At 37.1% G+C, this 22,405-nt stretch overlaps 1 protein-coding gene across 3 annotated transcripts; it reads right to left on the bottom strand.

The window, feature by feature from the left end:
- Nucleotides 1–317: 317 nt before the first annotated feature.
- SYNDIG1 (synapse differentiation inducing 1) lies at nucleotides 318–22,383 on the bottom strand. 3 transcript variants are annotated; one of them, XM_026672546.2, is made up of 4 exons: nucleotides 21,903–22,383; nucleotides 14,734–15,289; nucleotides 7,083–7,220; nucleotides 318–1,663 (listed from the first exon to the last, which is right to left on the bottom strand). In XM_026672546.2, the coding sequence occupies exons 2-4, from the start codon at nucleotides 15,205–15,207 to the stop codon at nucleotides 1,505–1,507; spliced, it is 771 nt and encodes a 256-aa protein (XP_026528331.1). In that variant the 5' UTR covers nucleotides 15,208–15,289; nucleotides 21,903–22,383; the 3' UTR covers nucleotides 318–1,504. The 3 variants fall into 3 exon arrangements, with proteins under 3 accessions (XP_026528331.1, XP_087817196.1, XP_087817197.1); XM_087961070.1 differs by having other exon boundaries at nucleotides 22,044–22,382; XM_087961071.1 differs by lacking the exon at nucleotides 21,903–22,383 and adding an exon at nucleotides 15,527–15,645.
- Between the last annotated feature and the right edge of the window lie 22 nt (nucleotides 22,384–22,405).

Below are 22,405 nucleotides of genomic sequence, written 5' to 3'. Positions count from 1 at the left end.
ACTAAACAATTTATAAAAGAGTGGGGAAAAGCTATGATTGATTAAAGCAAGCTGTTAGTAAAGCGCAGATTTTGAAAAGAATTTATATTGGTACCTTTTGACTTGATTTGGTATTTGGACAAGATTTCCTTGAAATCTCAATCTCGCCCACTTTGCTTTTCCCAATCCTACAATCTAATAGTAGTTTTCACTCATAGGCTTAGGAGTTTTACAGAAAATATATTAATTCCCAAAGTAAATAAATTTTAAACATCCTTAAATGTTGAAAATACCTTGGATTAATAATGTTGATAAAATCAAGACAGATAATACTGTATCTCATTGCAATGAATGGTTTTATAAGATTCTGTAAAATGCCACATGAAAAGATTGCTTCAAGAGAACAAAAGACCATTAGAAGAAATATGTTATATCATGATTTTTAGACATTTTTAAAATATTAAATACATTCTTTACAATATGACCTTGCTTATTAATGTTTTGTACCAAGAGACATATTCCAACATATTCCAGCTTTGCTCAGATGTGAGTCTGTAAGCTAAGAAAACATTTTTGTGCCAGTAGGCTAGTTTCACAGTGATAGTTCATGCCTTGCCATGACATTTATGGATGAGCTTCTTATATTTATTTGCTGAAAAAAATCCTCTCTGGAAAAGAGATGCTGCCAGAAAGAATAGCATGCTTTATAAGCGAGTCTTTTTTGGGATAGGAGCAGGGCCAACCAGCACAAGATGCTTTGACTTCAATGAAATTCAATGAAATCATTTATGAACCATCCGTGTAGAAATATTCCAGTGTAAGCTACACTGAGTCAAAGAACAGGGTTGCACAAGACCACTGTTATGTGTTGTACAGCTTCTGTGTTTTCCAATGCAGTTTATGCAACGTATGTAACACCTTTATACTATAACTGGAACACTCACTTTCTCATTCTGCTGTTCCTTATAACACCAAAATCTGCCACCTCACCTACTGAATTTCATTTGGCTCAGGGGTAGCCCTTTTCTGATTGTGATTGAATAAAAGAACTGAGAGTCCCTTGCTATTCCTATTACATTGATTCTGCAGCTTTGTTTGTATTTTAGTCATGGATCAGCTCTAAGCCAGTTACTAGTTCTTGGTCATCCAAAATCCAGAATTAGCTTTCTGGAATAGCAAAACCATTTTCAGATGTTCTACCTTTAGTTTTGTAACTTCAGATGTCTCTTACTTTTTAACAGATGACCCCAAATTTGGAGTTGAGTCTAATTTAGACCAGAAACAAATTACAAACAAGGTCTGAAGCTATCTTTTGATATTTGGAAATGCCCATGGCTTTCTTGCAATAACAGTTTTACCAATACTAAAAATAAATCAGAAAAGTAAAAAAGATCCAGAACATTACTCTTCGGAATTCAGATTGTATAAATTTATGACAGCCCTTCTCACTCTCAAAACTATTTATATTTGAAAGGTATGATATCATTCCTGTATAGCTTTCTGTAGCAGTCCAGTTTGTCGAATTTCATATGTGATTGTTTTTGGATAGATAAGCTATGAGTGCTACAGCAACTCCTACATAGATGCCTGTTCCAATGGTGATGGATAGCACAGCCAAGAAGAGAGCTCTCCGTGAACTGCAGCTTGCTTGGTGGAAATCCCCTTTAGCAATGGCTTTGTTTGTCTGCAAGAATGGATAAAGTTTACATTAGTGAGTGTGTACATGGCAGCCACTTAACAGAAAATAGCATGAAGAATTTTTTTTAGTAGGGGTTTTAGTAGCCATTATTTTGTCTCAAACACACAAAGTTTTTTCTCATTTTTTCTGCAATGAAAACTGCATTTCTTGTACTTTATGAAATAACATAAGTGTTTGCTTTTAAGTCCAATATTTTCAAGGGGCATAACATCTGATTTGCATCCCTACCTTGGAAGCAATAACAGCTGATCTTTTTCGAGGATGACCATAAATGTGTTTCTTCCAGCATCTGTTCTCTAATACAACTCTTTATTAACTCTTTTCTTATCTATTACCCCCTCCAATACAATTACTATTAAAATCAACTTCATTCCACATTTTCAGAATCAGAAAGGCCACTATTGTTATCAAATAGCAATAGAAAGGCCAACAGAGATGACAGTATAGTAGACATATGTCTACAAATTTAATAAGTTTATCTCAACAGAATGAAATTGTACATATATTTTGGACTGCACTTTATGGCTAAGTTAGAGAAATTTGTGATTAGGTTCTTTCTTTTTCCCCTAGTAGCAACTTGGTTGAAATTACAGGACTATAGAACAGGACTAACATTTTTATCCCATTCAACTGAAATCATTTTTGGCATTGATTTAAAAAAAGTATGATTCAAAAAAAAAGTGGTCTTCCTTAATATATATTATAGTAACCAGAAAACTCTTAAACACTTTTTTGCATAGAACAGAAAAAAAGTGAATTTATAATTTATAATTTTGATGATTTGACAGAATAAATTATAGAAAGAAAAGAGTCTTGTTACAACAGCCTAGAGTAAAAGATGAATTTATAATTGCACTTATAACTGCTGTAAAAAAGTTTGAAAGCCATTTCTCTGTGGGTTTTTTCTTTCTTTTCTACTTTTCTTGTATTTTCCCCCCTTTCTTGCACTTTTTTTTTTCTGAGTTTTTCTCTTTCTTTTCTTCCTTGGACTTTATATAAGTTTGAATCTATATATTTATCAATACAACCAAATTAGTCCTAAAAAGTGCACACTCAAATGTTGAATACTTTCTTAAGTACTGGCAAGGGATATGATCCTTGAGAACACTCTGCATAATGCTCACCAAATTGAAAAAACAAGGTGCGTAAGAGCATGGGGGAGGGGGTTTGATAGAGCAAACAAATTATTTGCTTCACCTAATTAGACAGTGAAATTTAAGGAAGGAGGGGTGAATTTTGTATAAAAAAGATGTGAGCAAAGTGATGCTGAAACTGAAAATAAATCTTAAGATTAGAATATTTTCAGTTATACATACAAAATATAATTAATGAGTAATCTAGCTTCAGTAAGTGGATGTTAAATTTTGTTATTAAAATAAACCCTTTCTGAGGAATTCAAAGACAGTAAAATCTTGATCCAGAATATGCTGTAACACTGAAGTAGCCAAGCTTTATGCAAATTCTCCTACCAGAAACATGCATTTCATATGGATGAGGTAAAAAAACCCCAATTATCTTTTCTTTGCTGTCCTGAGGGGCATTTCTGCAATAACTGCATTTCAACTCTTTCTTCTTAAAAAAAAACACCATAGTGAGACTATGGTTGGCATCAAAATGAGCCAATTTAAAAACCTCTCCAGGCTGAAATGTTTTCAATAGCAGACTAAGAACTTTAATAAACAAAAGTCACAGCAAGCACAAGAATGCTAAGTTGAAAATTTGCCATTAACAGCACAGAGCAAGTTAACTTGTTCAGCAGGAGATACTAGTAGAGATAATGCTGAAATTCCCTTGTAAAGGTCTTTGGTCTTTCAGCACTGATCATTCTTCATTGTCTCTGTTATTCTCATCCATCTGCATAGGGTATCTCTGTGATTCTATTGGCTTCTCTGCATTACTGTACTATTTGCAGTGTACAGAAAATATATTCTGCAGTGAAATAACAATATCAAGGTTGAATGCAATTCAGAAAAAAAAGCATTAAATGCTTGCACAGGCTAAATGACCCCATGAGTGAATTTCTACAGGCATTGGCAGAAGGAATTGCTAATTGCTTAACAAGTGGCAAGAATATACTTTATATTTGAATAATTGTATTCCTATTTATTTATTTCAAACACATCTAAATAGCCTTTCCATGTTTGCTGGAAAAGTATGAAAACTGTAATCCAATACCTTTGAAGACAATGAGGTAGCTGGTCCAAGTAGGAATTCTTCAGTTGTATAATCAAAGTAAAAATCACAGTCTGAATTCACATATCATTATTTGAATCATGGTTTGCTGAAGAAATTACAGTGGCCTGGTTCACATTACATACTGCATCTTTCACGCTTCAAAGGCCAGGTTTACTTCCCAAGCCAGAAGTTAATGAACTACCTTGTAAATAAATGAAGCGAATATGTCTGGACTAATATGAATATTTCTTGAAATTCATGCATTCTTATGATATTGAAATGTATATGCCAATACAGTTTAACAGATAATTTCATTCATCCCATTCCATTTTTTTTCCAGTCCAAAATACATTTATTTTTTAAAAGTAAGGACAAGCAAAAGGGATTGACTCACATGTAACAGAAATGAAAATAAGGTTCCAGTCAATTTAAAACAGATGCAGGTTACAGAGAATGAGAAAGGATGATCAGTTGATATGAAATAGTAAACATGACAAGGTAAAAGGAGTTCTTATTTTGAGCTGGTGATGTCTGACAGTTGTATCTTCTATTGGAGGAGCCCTGGGACAACTTTGAGAATATTTGGGTCAAATTGTATTCAATAGCTAAGCACCAGAACATTTTAGGATTTATGTAACCATAAAACAAGTGGTTACTCGGATTAACATGACTAGGGCAAAATACTGGACCTGGAAGAGAGTGTAAAAGGGCTAGAGTGACATGCCCAATATATAAGGCCCTTAGAATAGAATAGAGATTGTACTTCATAGGAATGTTCTTTTGAAGGATTTCATCCCTGAAGTAGACTCAGGCATTCAAGTAAATAGAAAATATTCAAACAAATTTGCAAAAAATGACAAAAAACAGCAGAATTTATTTAAATTATGTACTTAAATTATGTACTTATTTATAGTGTGCAAGCATCTATGGGAAATACAGAAATGGCCAATTAAACTGAAAAAAGAACAATTTGTATTCCAATACCAAAAAGGACAGTGCTAAAGATGCTCAAAATACCATACATTTATTTATTTATTTATTTTATTCATATGCCACCCTATCTGGGTGGGCTTACAAATAGTAAAAAGAAAAATAATTAAAGTTTAAAAAAATGATGTGAAAAACTAGAACCAAGCTGATGGACAGCATTAGGATGAGACTGTCTTCTTACCTCATCAACCACTTTCAGTGGACAGGGCCTCTCTGGGGTTCCAAGCCAAGTGGCAAAACCAGGTGTCAATGCCCTTCCAGAAGGCTAAAAGTGTAGGAACAGTTCTCACTTCCAGTAGCAGAATGTTCCACAGGGCAGGGGCCACAGCAGAAGAGGCTCTCCCCTTGACCCCATCAACCAGAATTCCTTAACAGATGGGGTCTCCAACAGACCCCTTCTGCCAGAGCGAGTGAGGCAAGCTAGTCCCATTGGGGTGAGATGGCTCTTCACATACCCTGGACCTATGGCATGAAGACCTTAGAGGTAATAACCAATTGCACTTGTCTCACATGCTAGTAAGATAACGTACAAAATTTTGCAATCCACACTTCAACAATACTTAAAACAAGAATTGCCAAACAGGAATCAGAAGTGGCAGGGGTCAGAAAATACATTGTTAATATTCAGTGGATAGCAGAGAAGGGAAAGGAGTTCTAAAAAGACCTATTCCCCTTTATTGAATATACAACAGTGTTTACTTTGTAGACCACAGCATTCTGTGGACAGCCTTTACATTTCTGGTAATTAACAATTAGAAAAGAATATGGAACAATTAAACATTGGTCCAAAAATGGGAAAAAAACAATGCATGAAGACTGCATACTGTCTTTTAATTTACATGCAGACTACATCATGAGAAATTATGGACTAGAAGACAGAAAATGGAATTAAAATTGCTGGGAAAAACATCAACTTCAGATATACTGGTGATACTTTGATATATGTTTTAGAAAATGTCTTGCTGAAAATAAAAGAATGAAAATATTGACTGCTGCTTTAAAATATTATTTCAGCAGACTACTGAATACAAATATACACAGAAACAGAAATAGATTTTATCTTTCTAGGCTTAAAAATTTACAGGGATCGTTGCTGCAACTATTAAATAAAGAGGTGTCTACTACTTGGAAGAAAGTCTGTAACAAATTTAGACAAACTATTGAAGGTATCACATTGACAGCAAAGGTACTACTAAGGCTGGTTGTAAGATATGGCTGTAAAAGCTGGGCCATGAGAAAGACTGAACAAAGAAAAATTATGACTTTGAATCACGATGCTGGGAAAATATCCTGCACTGCAGAAGAATAAATCATTCGATATTAGATGAAGTAAATTAGACTGCTCATTGGAAACTAATAAAGAAGCAAACACTTAGATACTATATGTTGGAAGACAATGTGAGGGTGAGAATCACTGGAGAAGACCCTGATGTTTAGAAAAAGCCAGTTGAACAAGACACTGAACAAAAACAAAGTAAATAGATACTATCACTGATGACACAAGGTTAAACTTTGATTATATGAAGAATTCAAGGAAATAATATCCATTGAGTCAAAAAAATAAAGAAGTTACTGAATAATAATAATTTTAGGATGCAAAAAACTTTTGTGTAAGAGGAAAGGTAAGTCAATTACAAATTCACGCATATACCAACAAGGATGAAAAATACATTATCAAAACACGCATGTATGTGATCCATATGTTATTAAAGCATGACTACAGCTACTCCTCCCTATTTCATCTCCCCCAAATGGGTTAAGACCAATTCTACCTGGGAACTGCTAGAGTTTTATTCCCAACACATAAAAACAGGTCATATTGGAAATGCTATTTTTTGATCTTGTATATCACAGGTTAGCTCCCAAAGGGTTCACAATTTTTCTGGTGCTTTCTTGTGCACATTTAATCAGAAGTAAACCTAGCAATGTAAATCAATATTTATGAAGATTTTGTGAGCTGCCCAGATTTGGTGGTCGTACAGGTATTTAAATTCATACAGTACATAGAAACATAAAAATTTCTCACGTGTTTGTGAACATGTGGCATTTTGATTAGTAATAAAAGGATTTTTCAACTGTGAGGTGTTTTTTTTCTCATGGACCAGCACGTTCAAATAACTTTTGGTATTATAAAATAATTTTATCTATCCAGTTTTTATCATATTATCATCTCTATACTAATTGGGCATTGCCTATCTGCCATACAAAGTTAAATGGAAGAATAAAATTGTACAAATACCTCATGTGACAAATAGAAAGCAGCTATTCCCAATGGCCAGAAACAACACAGCATGGAGAACACACTGAGTCCAAGGTGATCCCTGGGAGGCATCATAAGGAAATGGTCTTCACTGTCAGTGTCACTTGAGTAATCACTCTGAAACAGCAAGAGAAAAGGACCACGAAGTAGATGAGTTACTGGCAAGACTAGCTCTTTCTCTCTGCACAAGGCATACCTATCATCTATTTTCTTCATAGAATTTTTCTGGCTGAAATTATGGAAAAGAGATATTTGTACTCTCCTGCAATGAAAGAACATTTAAAGGAATAATATTTTTTAAAAAAATTCTGACAGGATAACATTATTAGAAATTACTACAGAAAAGGTAACTTTTCATTTCTTAAAATTATGAAGAGGGACATCCTATTCTGCAACATAGTGGCCACAGAGAGAACACAACGTCTTGCAGCAAAAGCTTTTTAAAAAGAGGGAAATCATTATGAGTGTCATAATGGTAAAGTCATCCCTACACTATTTAAGAATGCTGAAACATATCCCCATTATCAGTATTATAGGGTGATTTGTGTCGGTTGTGACATTTTTGCTTATCTGAATCAGCATGAAACCAGGGCTATGTGGGTTCACATCAAGGAACACATCTACCTTGGCCTTGGCACACTCTTGTATATGTGAAGCCCTTCATCTTGCAAGTAATCCCTGTATATACAAAAGCCAAACCAATACATATAATTTTGTCGTTAGAATTACTTGGCTCCGCTCACATTTTAAGCCTGAATGGATCTTCTGAAGATGGTTAAAGTACAACTCATAACAAAAGGCCAAATGCCAAACAACATTTAATTTGCTATGGGGAAGATTAAAATACCAGATGCCACTCATCAACCATATAAAATTCTTTCCCAGCTTTGGCAGCTGGCGACTACAGAAAAAGAATCCATTAATAATCAAATAGACTAAATGAATAAAACATAAAACATATGTTGACCAACAGCCCAAACACTTGAAACTTATGTGAGGTTCAGATAATTCATTGTGTAACCTGGAATACTCATTCAAAACAATGTTTTAATGAAATCCTCGCACTGTGGCTATAACAGTGTATGGCCAGCTATTGAGATAGATGAAATTGGAAGCAGATGACAGTGAGACACTGAGACACTCAGATATTTGAATTCATTTCAACTTGACTGTATCAGCCTTGGATCCTTCTTGATTCAGATTTAGAGCTGCCACAAAGGGGGATGGCCAAGCTGTGGGAACAGGAGAGTAGTGAAAAGGGAGGGTAGCCACAACAACGTTTGCCTGAGCTCAAGGTCGAATTGCTGGAGTTTGGAGGGGAGTGACTGGGCTACCGCATGTCAAATGAAGGAATAGAGATAGACCCAGCCAAGGTCAAAGTGGTGCTCGACTGGCAGACCCCTTGCACCTGGAAACAGCTCCAAAGTTTCTTCTACTGACAATTTATTCCTACATTTGCTGAGATAGTGCTACTACTGACTGAACTGTTAAAAACCAAGGAGACTGACCCCAAGCCAAAACCCAACCAGCCATTGAACTGAATCCCTAAATGTCAGTGTGCGTTTGAGAAGTTGAAAAGACTGTTTTTGAAGAAACCAATTCTACTGCACCCTGACCCAGACAGGCCATTTGTGGTGCAAGTGGATGCCAGTGATGTGGCAGTTGCTGCAGTGCTCCTACAGAAAAATTCCCTGGGCCAGCTGTAGCCTTGCACTTATGTTTCCAAAAAGCTGACTGATGCCGAGACACAATGGGCCATATGGAAAAAAGGTTTCGCGATGAGGTGGGCCCTCCTCTCCTGAAGGCATTTCTTGGAAGGGGGGAAAAGAGCCTTTTGAAGTCTGGACTGATCATAAGCACCTGGAGGCCCTTAAAACTCCAAGAAAGCTGTCCCCTAAACAAGTCCGCTGGGCGCAGTACTTTAAACATTTCAATTTTGAACTGACACATATCCCAGGTGAGAATAAATTAGCTGATGCACTATCAAGAAAAACTCAGTTTAACAGCAAGCGGAAGGAGGTAGTACATGCAGTCATGCTTCAATCTCAGCCAGCTGCTCAAGTCACCATCAAAAGCCAAGCTAGGAGTAGGGGTGACCACACTACCAATCACCGCAGAGGTGAAATCTGTGATCCCCTCAGACCAGTGGTTAAAAAACAATCCCAATGTCCTGATGACGCGAGATGGGTTAACATGGAAAGGGCCTAAGTTGTACATTCCTGCCAGCCTAAGGTTGGCTGGACACTTTGGGTTCCTAAAGACCCTTCACTTGACGAGATGTCAATTCTGGTGGCTGAAGATGAAAGCCGATGTTGAGGATCATGTGAGGAGCTGCACCACTTGTGTGATGATGAAAGTACAGCGGGGAAGCTGTCTGGTCAACTCCAGCCAGTAGCTGATCCCAGCCATCCGTGGGAGGAAATAGCGATGGAGTTTATAGTCGAACTTCCAGAAAGCAGCGGGAATACTATCATTTGGACAGTGGTTGATCTAAGCAAGCACATTTCACTGCTTGCCCTGGATTACCATCAGTTAAGAAATTAGTGAAAATATTCATCAAGCAGATTTATAGGCTCCATGGTGTACCACGGTGGATCATCTCAGATCAGGGAGTGCAGTTTACCGCTAAGTTTTCAAGACTGTGAGGTCCATTGGGTCCTCACAGGGGCTGAGCTCTGCATTTCATCCGAGCATGAATGGTGCCACGGAATGGATGAACACAATGGCGGAACAGTACCTGAAGAGCTACGTAGACTATTAGCAAGAAAATTGGGCCGATCTGCTGCCTTTTGCAGAAGTAGCCTACAATGTCATCCATAGTAGCATAGGTTAACCCCTTTCCAAGTCACCAGTGGAATGGAGTTCATGCCTATGCCTGAGCTTCCCAGAGAGCCACCCACCTCAATGTCCTTGGCCGAGTGGATGGACTCACTAAGGAAAGGATGGGAGAATACCAAGCGGGCACTTGCCCAAGCAGCTGAGAAGTACAAGCATCAAGCAGATAAACACTGGTCCCCACAAACCCCTTTCAAAGTGGGCGATCGGGTCTACCTGTCCACTAAATATCCTAGACTAAAGTTTCCCACAAAGAAGTTAGGTCCAAAATTCATAGGGCCATTTCCAATAGTGAAAGTGATAAACCCTATAATTGTGCAATTAAGTCTCCCTTGCTTATTGGGGAAAGTGCATACGGTATTCCATAGTAGCTTGCTGAAACTGGCTGTAACCTCCCAATTGAGACCAAGAGATTGGCCAGCTCCCAAACCAATAGTGGTCCAGGGTGGAGAACATTATAAAGTGAAGAAAATCCTAGATTCTGGGCTACATAGGGATCGATTATAATATCTCATTCACTGGAAGGGGTACCCTTTATCTAAAGCCACTTGGGTAAAAAGTTGGAATGTAAAAGCAGATAGATTGGTAAAGCAATTTCATGAAAAATTTCCCGATAAGCCAAAGGGACCCCCTGGGGGGAGGAAGATGTAGTTAGTTGCTGTTGATTCTAATCTCTTGTCATTTGTTTCATTTCAGGATGTTATCATCACTTGAGGGGAGGCAGCCTGTCAACCCCGGATCCTTCTTGATTCAGGTTTAGGGCTACCACAAGGGGGGATAGGCAAGCTGTGGGAACGGGAGAGTAGTGAAGATAGCCACAACAACATTCTTTTGCCGGAGCTCAAGGTTGAGTTGCTGGAGTTTGGAGGGGAGTGACTGGACTTGGCGGGAGTTCAGAATTGAAGTGGATTGGAGAGCATGACTTGAGGGTCATCAATAGGGGCAGGGTGTGAGTTTTAGTGTAGAGGGAGAAAACGCGGGAATTCAGATTTGGGTTTTCCCCAGATGTGCCATATGACTTCTTTAATAAATTCTTACTTGGATGGACTTCGTCTCTGAGCGCTAAATTTGGGATGGAGAGTTTGGTTGGAACTCTGACGGACTGATGATTAGTAGCTAAAGAGATACTAGCAAAACAAATAAGGCTAGAGAAAAGTCAGAGAAACTGGATCTAAACTGGAAATATATCAGTCTTCCCTTGTTTAAGGGAAAAGCAGTAATATAAAATAGTGATAAGTTACAAATCCAGCCACCATCTAGACTACCTACCCTCTTATCTCTACTCCTACTTTTTTTTTTTGGCTATCTACTCAATTTCACTCAGTGTATTTAATTTCATTTCACCCCATGGAGCACCCAGGAGGAAGACCTTGAGTTTAATATTCTTACAACTGCACAAACTGTCAGACTCTAGGCACTTTATAGTAATAAATATACAATAATACTAATATAATTAAAATATAAGCTAATTTCAATGTTGGTGGCTCTGTAATAAACTCAAAGGTCCTTCAGAAAAGCCAGGTCTTTACCAATTGCTGGAATGCAGTAAGAATAGAAATCAGAGGGCAGAGGGCCTAGAGGGCAGGTTGTTACATAAAAAGGGGAGACTTCAATAAAGAGTTCCCACCATCACAAACACCCCTTCTATAGTGCTTTCTGTTAGGTGGCTATCCTTGCATGTGAATTCAGGCCATCCCAGCCAAGAAAGGTCCTTTTACTTCTGAAGATCCAAACCATATAGTTTTAAAGATGGTTGACAGCAGATTTTATACTGAACTTGGACTGAGACCCTGTTCCTATCCCCAATCTAGGCTCAACAATATCAAGTACTTTGTTTATTCCTTATTGTGCATTATAAATCTTATTAAATGCCTTGGAATGCCTAGAACTGTTTTGCTTTCAAATGCAGCTGTTCTATATCTCCTATAATTCCAAGGTTTAAGGTTAACTGATTTGATTATTATTATGGGTATTGAAATACCAAGATACCAAACTGGGAAAGGTTAATGAAGAACGATCTGTAAGATTTTGGTTTAGATTAATAAATCATGGGAATATCTAATGGACTTGCAAAGAATAAACCATTAGAGGATATATGAGTGTCATTAAAAAAAACTCCTTTTATAATACTGTAATCCCTTATTTTGGGATAGTCAGGGCAACTGAATGGAGCTGAGCATTTACTGGCTGGATGCCCTTCCTGAAGCCATGTAGAGTTTGCAGCATATATTTTGTCTTTGTAAACCTGAGAGAGAAACATTTGCCACTACCTAGGATTGGACTCTCAATCTTACAAGGGGGAGGTTACAAGGACACCAAGCCACTAGAATAGGAGAAAAAAATAATGTAAAATGGATGTGTCAAATAAATTCCAATAAGAAGGCCATTTGGAGTACAAGTTAAAAGTTCTGATCAATATTTAAAAATGATATGGCTCCTGGGACATGCTACTGACAATGACAATGTCAAACCCAAATCACTTTTTCAAGAAAGATGCTGAGTTTGACATTGTCATTGTCCCAGGAGTCGTTTCATCAGCTGCCAACAGACTGAAAAAAGAAATTATTTAAAAATGTCCTTAGACTCCAGAGTGAAATTAATGGTAGTATTGCCAAATAGGCAGTTGAGAGACAGCCAAATGAAGGGAAAAACTTGAATATTTTCTTAATTTGAAGTGATTTGAAATTGAGCCACAAGAAACTGTGTTTTTTTGTTTTTAAAAAAGTGAAGCTACAGACAGGGAGAATGAAAAAGGAAAGCAATTTCATTAACTGACCCCTTGATTACTTCAGTTCAAATAAGCAAGTAATAACTGCATCCAGTCTGAATGTATTGATTACTAGCACTTCAGCAATACCTGTGACCCTTCAGAATATATTCAACAATTGGCTTATCAAAAGCCAACCACCTCTCCCACAGATATCCCATACAACCAATCAATTTTTATTAGTCATAGTTTAGTGTTACAAATAGATAGAATACTTTATTGTATGATTAGACACACAAGGAATTTGTCTTGTGTATTGTGAATAAAAGCATTATAAATATTAATAATAATAAAGAATAAAGACAAAACACTATAAAAATAAAGACAAAACACTATATTATGATCGGTGATGGATTATCAGTGAGCAGTTAAGAGTTTGCCTAATTTTGCACACAGTATTAACAGAATTTGACCACATTCAGAAAAATTACTTTGTACTGGCCTAATAACTGTTGTATATAGAAGAGAGCAGTATTTCCCAGATATTTTATTCAGTGAGGTATTATAAATTGAGCCTGTAAATCCTTATAAAGCCAATACAAGCCACAATGAGCCACACCTTTATTGCTGCAATCAACACTGCAGTACAAAGCCCAGCCTTTTACGCTTACAAGTATGTAAGTCATATGGTTTCCATTATGAAGTTGTCACCCTTTTGTAAACACTTATCCTGTATTAAACAGCTATTAGGAAGCATCAATGCATCTTATTTCTTAACATTTATTTTCATTTACATTTTTAAAATATTATTTGATTGTATTTGATTTGATTATATCTCCCACATAGGGAGACAAAGCTGGCTTCCACTCCGGATGCTTCCCTGCAACATTTTGACCTCTTTAAAGACAAGAGCTTAAGATGCCCTTGTATGCTTGAATGCAAATTTCCTAATCAATGAAGAATTGGAACAGAATATTTTTCAGTTTCACATGAACTTCATTTTTCTCTTTATTTCATCTGAACCCATCAGACTGCTAGGGTGCAGATTAATTACTCCTGATAGTATTTTTGACATAAGATCAAGAAGCATGCTTAACACTTGAATTGTTTGCCACTAATTTAGGTGTTTCCACATATATTTCAAAATCCAAATAAAGGATTTAAATTTTAAAAACAGGTTTTAGAGAAACATCTAATAATACTTTATTATAGTATAGTATAGTATACACAGTACTAGTTACTTACCTCCAATAGATCAGGCCTGTCAAACTGGCGGTCCATGGGCTGGATACAGCCCGCAGAGGCCATGCCCACCCTGGCTTCACAAAGGCAAAAACATCCCGATACGTCACGATATGGCCAGTGATGTGATCGGGTTTGACACCCCTGCTATAGATGGATATACAGATAGTCCTCAACTTATGTCCACAACTGAGCCCAAAATTTCTGTTGCTGAGATATTGAGTTTTAGCCCATTTTACAACCTTTCTTGCCAAAGTTGTTAAGCGAATTACTGCATTTGCTAAATTAGTAACAGTGTTGTTAAGGGAATCTGGGTTCCCCATTGACTTTGCTTGTTGGAAGATCACAAAATAGGATCACATGACCATCAGCCCAGCAAATAGGGCAATGTTTCCTCAACTCTTACAGTCTGAAGAACCCTTTCTTTCTGAATTAACACTGTCTACACAATGGATTCTTGCCTCCTAAAAGGTTCCTGCCTGGACAAAAGAACAACAACCTTTGTTTGTTAAGGTTCCCTGCCCCCACCTCCCAATTCTGGATTTGGCTTCTGATGAAAATGAAGTCAACCAAGCAAAGTGGGAATCATCTTTGTACATGGATCCTCTTTCTTTCTGCTTTGGGACTAATTGAATGATGCCATTACACCTGTGGCAGCAAAGGAAATGAAAAGGAAGAAAGTAACAGTGATTTATCCAAGTTAACAAGCCATTTCTGTGGGTGGGCATTATTTGATTATTTAAATAATGCTAACACTATTAGCATGTTTTAAAACAGAATTTATCCTACCACAATTTATCCTATCATATTATTTGCAATTGACAATATACCAACCTCTATACTGACCTCTAGTTCTTGGAAGTCATCATCGTCGTCGTCATCTTCTTCTTCTTCCATATCATAGGAGAGGGTCTGGATCTTAATCTCATCTGTGGATAGACTGACACATTTGCCTTCAGGATAATCCAGGCAGCCTTTGGTAGGTGACTCAATAAAGGTTGTTTCACAGCATTCTGCACTCAGGCTTTCTCCCCACGATCGTAGCATGCTTTCTGAATAGAGGATGATGTTTGGATGATAGCGGGATTCTACTGTCTGTGGAAGAATACTGGGGTCAAGAAGCTGTTGTATTGGGTCAATTGGGGGATAGAGAGTCCCAACTGGCCGACCCTGGTACTGAGCAGTTGGATACACAGATACCAACCCCTCCCTGTTTTCAGCCATTAAGTTCCTTGTGTTAATCAGCCCATTCTTCTTCTTGGTATCAATTGCCTTATTGTGCTTTTTAAGCACACCTTTCTGTTTGACTAAGCCATCCATCCTGGATTCTTTTTCCTCTATTGTCTCAATGAATTGTCATTTGTCTGATAAATATCACATAGAAAAAAAATAGTCCATTTTCCTGAGGCAGAAAGAGAAAGAGAGAGAGAAAAAAGAAGGCTCAGTATAGAAGAGAAAAAAGCATCCACCTTTATGCTGATCTAATGCCAGCTTTTAAGAGTTGAAAATAAATTTAGCCCTTGTAGATGCAAATCATATTTCTAAAGCATTTGGTACAAATGTTCATTGTTAATGAACTGAAGATAGTGCTGATTGTTAATGAACTGAAGATAGTGCTACAACAGAGAAGTTTTTTTACCTCATTGGATAGTTAATGCAACATAAGGTCCAAGAGCCAGAGAGCTGATCCGTGAAGCATCTGGCTCAAATCACTTCTCTGAACTAGGCCTTAGATAAGCTAATATCATTCGGACATTCTTACAAATACAAAATAATACTTACATTTAGAGATATAAGATATAAAATAAATTGGAAAGAAATATATTTGCAAAAGGTAGAATAAAACATTCCATGAAATGCTGTCTTCCTTTTTATTAAAAAAGCATTATTTCAACTCACTAATTCATTTTACAGATTTAACACTATTAATAATTTGGATAAAACAGATTAAACAGATGACTTTTACAGTTATTTTATGAATAACTACATTCAAAGAGTTCAAGAGCAATGATGGGACCAATATTCTCCAACGTTACTACAACCAATCCCTTTGATTATAGTGTTTCAAAAATTACTACTTAAATGTTTAAGTCCTTGTGTTCAAGAAAAACAACAACCAAATTTTAATTTAATTGGTTAAGAACTCATTCCACTTTAAAGAGTGAGCATTAATTGTACCTCCAATGATATCAGTGTAGGAAGAATCAGTGTGCTAGGCTTTGGTCTGGAGCGTGTAATAAATGCAGAATCCAAAGACAGCATCCTGTAAATCTACACAGTTTGATATACTTTGTTCAGCACGCACAGCACTCCCCCACCCATGCTTTAGTACAGCCAACACATCATTTAATATAAAAAAGCTTACTTGTTCTCTTTTTATATAAAAGAGAATCATGCAAATTTGGTAAAGAAATAGTGCTTATATTGAATTAAGATCGTATTTCATGGGCACAGATTTGGTACTACAGCTATGTAATCTTCCCAGAATTAAAAATTAATTTTTAGGCTTAGGAGCAGTCTGAGCTCCAATTTGGAGTGCCTTTCCTTTCCTCCATTTTTCAGAGAAACCAACTTAGCTGTATTTGCAATCAACCCAAATAGTTTTCCTCCCCCATTCAGATGAAGAGCTGCCATTTGCTTTTTTCTGTTGACTTCCAGGATTTTCCTGAGGTTGTGTTCCTCCATTTCCAGGTACATCTTCCAATGCAGGGGTCGGCAACTTTAAGACTTGTGGACTTCAGCTCCCAGAATTCTTCAACCTCTGGGAGTTGGTCCACAAGTCTTAAAGTTGCCAACGTTGGAGACCCCTGCTCCAGTGATTCCTCACCCCTCCCCCTCTTTCATGTTTCAAGATAAGGCCTTTTAAATAGGAACAGTATTCTGAAATAGGATTCTGAAGTGATTAAATTTTTCTTCTCCTTACCATAAAAGAGGCTGTTTTGGTTTATGTGCTATGAAGCATGTTCTACTCAGGAAACAAACATATTTTTTTGGCCATGTGGGATAAGTGTGTCAGGAAGTGCACTCCCTAGCTGGTCCATGTCTGGCAGATCATGGAGTGCCCCTTTAATACAAAGACAGATTGCAGTTAACTGTTAAGAAAAAAAATTCTAACAGTAATAAACCACGGAGTTCAAATGAGAACCATCATCTCTGATGCTTTTGTATGAATTCCAGTACTAGATAGGAGGGAGGTGGGATTGAATTATAGCCACCCTCTCAAATTAACTCAGAAATATTGTCTTTTTGTTCAATATTCCCTGTCAACCAGCTTTTGCTTTGCACAAAATTATTTTCTTAGCCCATGAATAAGCAGCTATTTATGAGATGCAGGGAATAATCAGACCTACAGTATATGGCTTTCAGAAAAGAAATGTAACTTTCAAAAGCAGATGGAACTAAAAGTAAAACACAGATAAGGCCACAGTAAAAAGATGAGTTATGAATGTATATATTAAGTAAATGAATAACTAAATAAATTGACTGTCTCTGGAAGCTGCCAGATAGAACTTCCAAGAGATTAGCCAGAAGAGCTTTTAAGTTTTAACAAATAATTATTCCGTTTCAATTTTACCTCTGTAATATTGAGCAAAAAAAAATAATGAATTATATATTTCACTGCCAAAATTAAAAGTAAATAATTGTATAATAATAAATTGTTTTAAGAGCTTTATTAAAATTATTAATAGCTTTTTCCATCGGTTACATATACTGTTTATTCTTATTTTTCGTTTTAAAACTTAGCAAATCCTGATACAGGTCTTACTGATAATGATCTTTATTAGAAATAGACAAGCTTATTAAAAGATTAATAAGCAGGTTGTGGAAAAAGTTTAAATATTAAAAATTCCAGTTCAAAATGTTTTCCGGGAATTTGTATGGCTACAAAACAACTATCAGGGCTACTTGAGGAATTCTTTACTTTCTTTTGTGGGGAGGTTATCCTAATTCAGGATCATGTCTGATTAAATGGGATAGAGATTAATAGCCTATTTGAAATTGAATTCAAATTGCATTATTGTTATTAACTGGTATCTTACTGATATGGTAATAAAAATTAAAACATATTTAAATATATAAATGCTAAAGCAAACATAGTATGTTATGTCCTCTGTTTAATTAAATTAACATTTACAAACTATTTTAATTGTTTTAAATATATACACTTGAGAAGAAAAAATTCTATTACAATATGTAAATGACAATGGATTTCATAATCAGCTTTAGTCATTATTCAATGAACAAATGGCAACATTGTTAATTTTAAGACCACGTTGAAATTGACCACCAAGATTTATTTGTAGCATCCATAACCAATATTATTGTGTTGCAAGTACCTTAAAAGACAATTCAGCTAGACAATTTGCCAGTTCTACATTTTATGTTACATTTATGCAACTTTGAAACTCTGCTATATCAGAGCAAAAAGATGTTTCAAAACACAACACATCATTGTGTTGCTACCCTCACTATCTAGGATTCATAGGCATTCTGCTTTAGAAGTCCCAGTCTCAGATATTGGATATTGATAGATTTACTCTCCCTGATTTTTTTCTCAATCCTCATTTCCATCATAAAATTGCAGTAATACTTTTCACAAAAGTATTGTATATGTCATGAAGAACATTAGTGTCTGTTCAGTATTTACTACCACAGTAGATGATGAAAGACAGAAACACTAGTATAACTCTCTTGTATCCTACACAGAAGGAAAATAAAGAACATATTGGAGATTATACTTAGATACCGGGGAAGCTATTTCCAAATTATAAACATAAATAAAATATTTGCAAAAATGTTCATTTTGAACGTATTAGAATTGCCTAAGGTATTGAGATCAAGGAAAAACAGAAGCCAAAGAATTTTACTAGACTACATCCTAAACAATCTGTTTTTCCTTTTCTTCTATGCTAGAATAAAAGCTTTAAAACAAAACAAAAAATCAAAGAATAGAAAGCTAAGACTTTCTAGACCTTGAGTCAAAAATGATACAATGTCCTGTTGTATAATAATTTACTTAAATGATTTACCTGATACACATTGAAATAGTGCAGCCATTAGTGTAATTAAAAAGTTCCATTTTATTTTTATGTCTCACCAAGTAGATGTTGTAGAGTATTTCTAAAAAGTATCATCCATACATCACCCAGCATTAATAACATTTCATATATTTTTGTCATTCATTCATTTTTGAATACTGCAAATTTAGATATATGTACACTAAGTTAATTCAAATAATAAGGATTCTTTGTTAAATAATTGGTTGACCACAAATTATCAATTTCTGTTCAATTTATGCAAGAAATAAAATTTAACATGCTCAACTGTTAATTCTGCACAGAACAGTGCGTACATGACTGTGAACCATTCAGGAGGTGCTGAATATTTACATCTCACTCTTTTTATGTACCCAAGGTACATTTATGCAGAATCTAGTACATTGGTTTCAAATAAAGGTACTTAAATTCTCAGTGTATTTGCAACAGAATCTTAACTGTTCCTTCATTTATACATGACATAGTTACTTGAGGGACATGCTGTTTCCCATAATATTTATGGGAAAGTTGACATGATCTAAGTTCCTTTGAACAAGGTCTGGATAGCCCCCCCCTCCACTCTGCTGTTGTTTAAAAGATCCAGGAAAACCTGGGTCTCCACCCAGAACTTTGGCTAGGGAGAGTGAAATCCCTCATTTCACTGTCCTTGCCATCTTTATTTTTTATGTTTTATTGCAGGTTCTTTGTTTTATTATTATTAATGAGCCATCCAAGGTCATTGAGAGTTGGGCAGCATACAAGCTTAATAAAACATCTTCACATTATCATCTACTGGTATACAGCAACCATAGGGCTCATGATTTTTGCTTAATTATCAAAAAGCAAGGGACATTATTAAAACATTTTATTTGCCTATTGAGGAAAGTCATTTTTGAGTTCCAGCTTGTTCAGAATTCTGTAAAAGAGTTTGTGTTTCATTTACAGCCAATAAAAGCAGAAACCCCTCTGACCAGCCTACCCCATTTTTTTTAAAAGAACCTATCCTTTTAAAGCATTTTCCTTTTATTTACCACACAGACACCACCCATCACAGACTGTATATGCCAAAAATCCTCTTCTAAGAGAGAGAGGGGACTTTTTGGAACGGCCTAAGTGTGCAAAAATTCACTACTGGACATTCCCTTTTCATTCCCCACATTCTACATTTATAGAGCTCTTCTGGGATAGAGGTTTAGATGATTGCAATATAGAATTTCCTTTATGCAAATATCTTTGTTCGCACTACACTGATCAAATCCCAGTAACACTTTTATTATGTTATCAAAAAGGACCAAGTGAAGAAACTTGGTCCTTTTCTGAAGGAGTCCAGATCATAGCAGAGACAAGATCTGAATGTACTATTTCTTGTTCAGTTTGATTATTTTGTTACTAAGTATGCTGATCCCCATGCACTAAAAAGGAAAGTCAGCTTTTCTTTACTAATCAACTACTATAACCCAATAGATAAAGGGAAGAAAAGATACTGATACTGACATCAGAGTCAATAGACAAGTTGTCACTTTAAATAATTTTACAAAATCTGAGTACTATTTTTCTCTTATGAGCCAAAACATGCAAACAGTTTGCATTTATAAAAGGAATAAACATTAATAAAACAAGTATTAAAATTAACATATGAAAATTAAGATATTCTTACAATTAAATCAATCTGGGGATCTAATATTAAAATACTGCAATATTAAACCCAATATTGTTGCCCACATTAATTCCCTAATCAACTATATCAGAAGTATTATTCCAAACCCTGATTTCTCCACCTCAAAACAAATAAATTACGCAGCCTAGATAAACACTGCAAAATATGAATTAAAAATCTCCAATTTGGAAAGTAGTCCCTGAATGTTAAGAATTCCATTCTAATAACTTAGCTATCTTTACAGAAATCTAGAAATGACAGGCAGAGGGGTTCCTCATTTAAATCTACATCTAAACATCTATTTTTGAGCATTTGTTTATTCTAAAACATTACAAGTTACCACATTCTTGGCATATATCACAATAAATACCCCGCGTCCCAGGAATGCAATGAAGCTCCAAGGTGACAGCCTGTAGAGCCTTTCCAAAAGTTGTTAGTGACGTAAATTTCAATTTGAGAGAAATTGTTTAAATTTATGAGGTAAATAATATTAAGTACATTGAATTTTTAATTCAATTCAATTCAATTGGTTGTTTCTGGAATGGTTCCCCCAGCCAAAAGTTAAGTGTTTTTTTCAGCTAGCCCTCAAGCCACTTCACATTTCTTTCTTATATTGCGTCATGTATGTACAGCTTCAGAAATGTACACTGTATGGGTTATTTAGATAAACTGGTAAGACATATCTGAGGACCAAGAGGAAGGAAAGAACCTAACGTGCGTCTCCTATATTATTTCTCGAAGCATGTCTTCCACATGCTAAATGCAATAAAATGAAACGCAGAACTGGCGCATCTCAGCAACGAAGTCTGTGCGTACAAAACACCACAAGCGCAAGCAACTTTATTTGACTGGACCAGGTCCAGACGCACCTACTCGCTCTTACGGCAGGAAAAGCAAGATGGGGCTGAGAGTCCGGAACTCTACGGGAGCGCACGTGTCTGGCATGCAGAGTCCCTGGTATGACGATCCCGAAAGATCGAGGGCGAAGCAGCCCAACTGGGACAGCCTCTTTCTCCGAAAATCTGGCGACGGGCTACAAATCGAAGGCGGGCAGCTCCCTAACCCTGTCGAAAGGAAGGCGAGCCCGCGCCTTATCCCACATTTCCGCATTTCCGACGACCCCCAAGTCCCAGGCTAAGGTCCACCCCGGGAACGACCGGTCGACCACGCCTCCGTCCTTGCTTACGGTCCTGCGCCACTTATCAATCGCCCCAACGCGGGATAAAATAGCTCCTTCCCACGCGTTTGGAGACGTTTGGCGGACTCAGCCTTGTCGCCTTTATCTTGCCCTCCCTCCGCCACTATTCTGCTCTGGTACTCACCTCCGGACGGCGCAGCAGCACAGGCGGCAGGAAGGTGACCTCAGGCGTCTCCGTCGAATTTGGGACGGCGGCAGGACCTCCGGAAAAGAGGCTGTTTTTCCAAGTCCGCCTGCCTCCCTCCCCCCTCGCCCCCCCGCTTACCTAATGGATGCAAATCAAAGCAGCGAGTTTGGGGCGCGGAGGGAAAAGGAGCAGCAGCCACAGACGGCGATTCCACAGACGGGTGGGCTGTAGCCGGCGGGGTCTCGCCTCGTGGTGGCGGGAAAAATACACGGAAGGTCGGAAAAAGCGGCAGGGAGTAGGAATCGTGTCACCCGCGGTTGTTGCCGCCGTCGGCCCACCATGGTGCGGACCGAGACTGGAAAGCCGGTGCCAGGCGCTACAGCCCTAGGCGATCGAACAGCCCCGGGTCTCCCAAGCTTCTGCTGCCACTGCAATCGCGGCTGGGCTGCCTTGACAGAAGGAATTTACAACCCTGCACAGCGAACGGGGGGGACACGAAC

This window comes from Notechis scutatus, chromosome 3, assembly GCF_049901735.1.
Source record: "Notechis scutatus isolate UNSWTSFEM ecotype Mainland chromosome 3, rNotScu1.2, whole genome shotgun sequence".
NCBI lineage: Eukaryota > Metazoa > Chordata > Lepidosauria > Squamata > Elapidae > Notechis > Notechis scutatus.
Note: the sequence above shows the minus strand (reverse complement) of the source record. Positions and strands in the feature narration are given on the sequence as shown.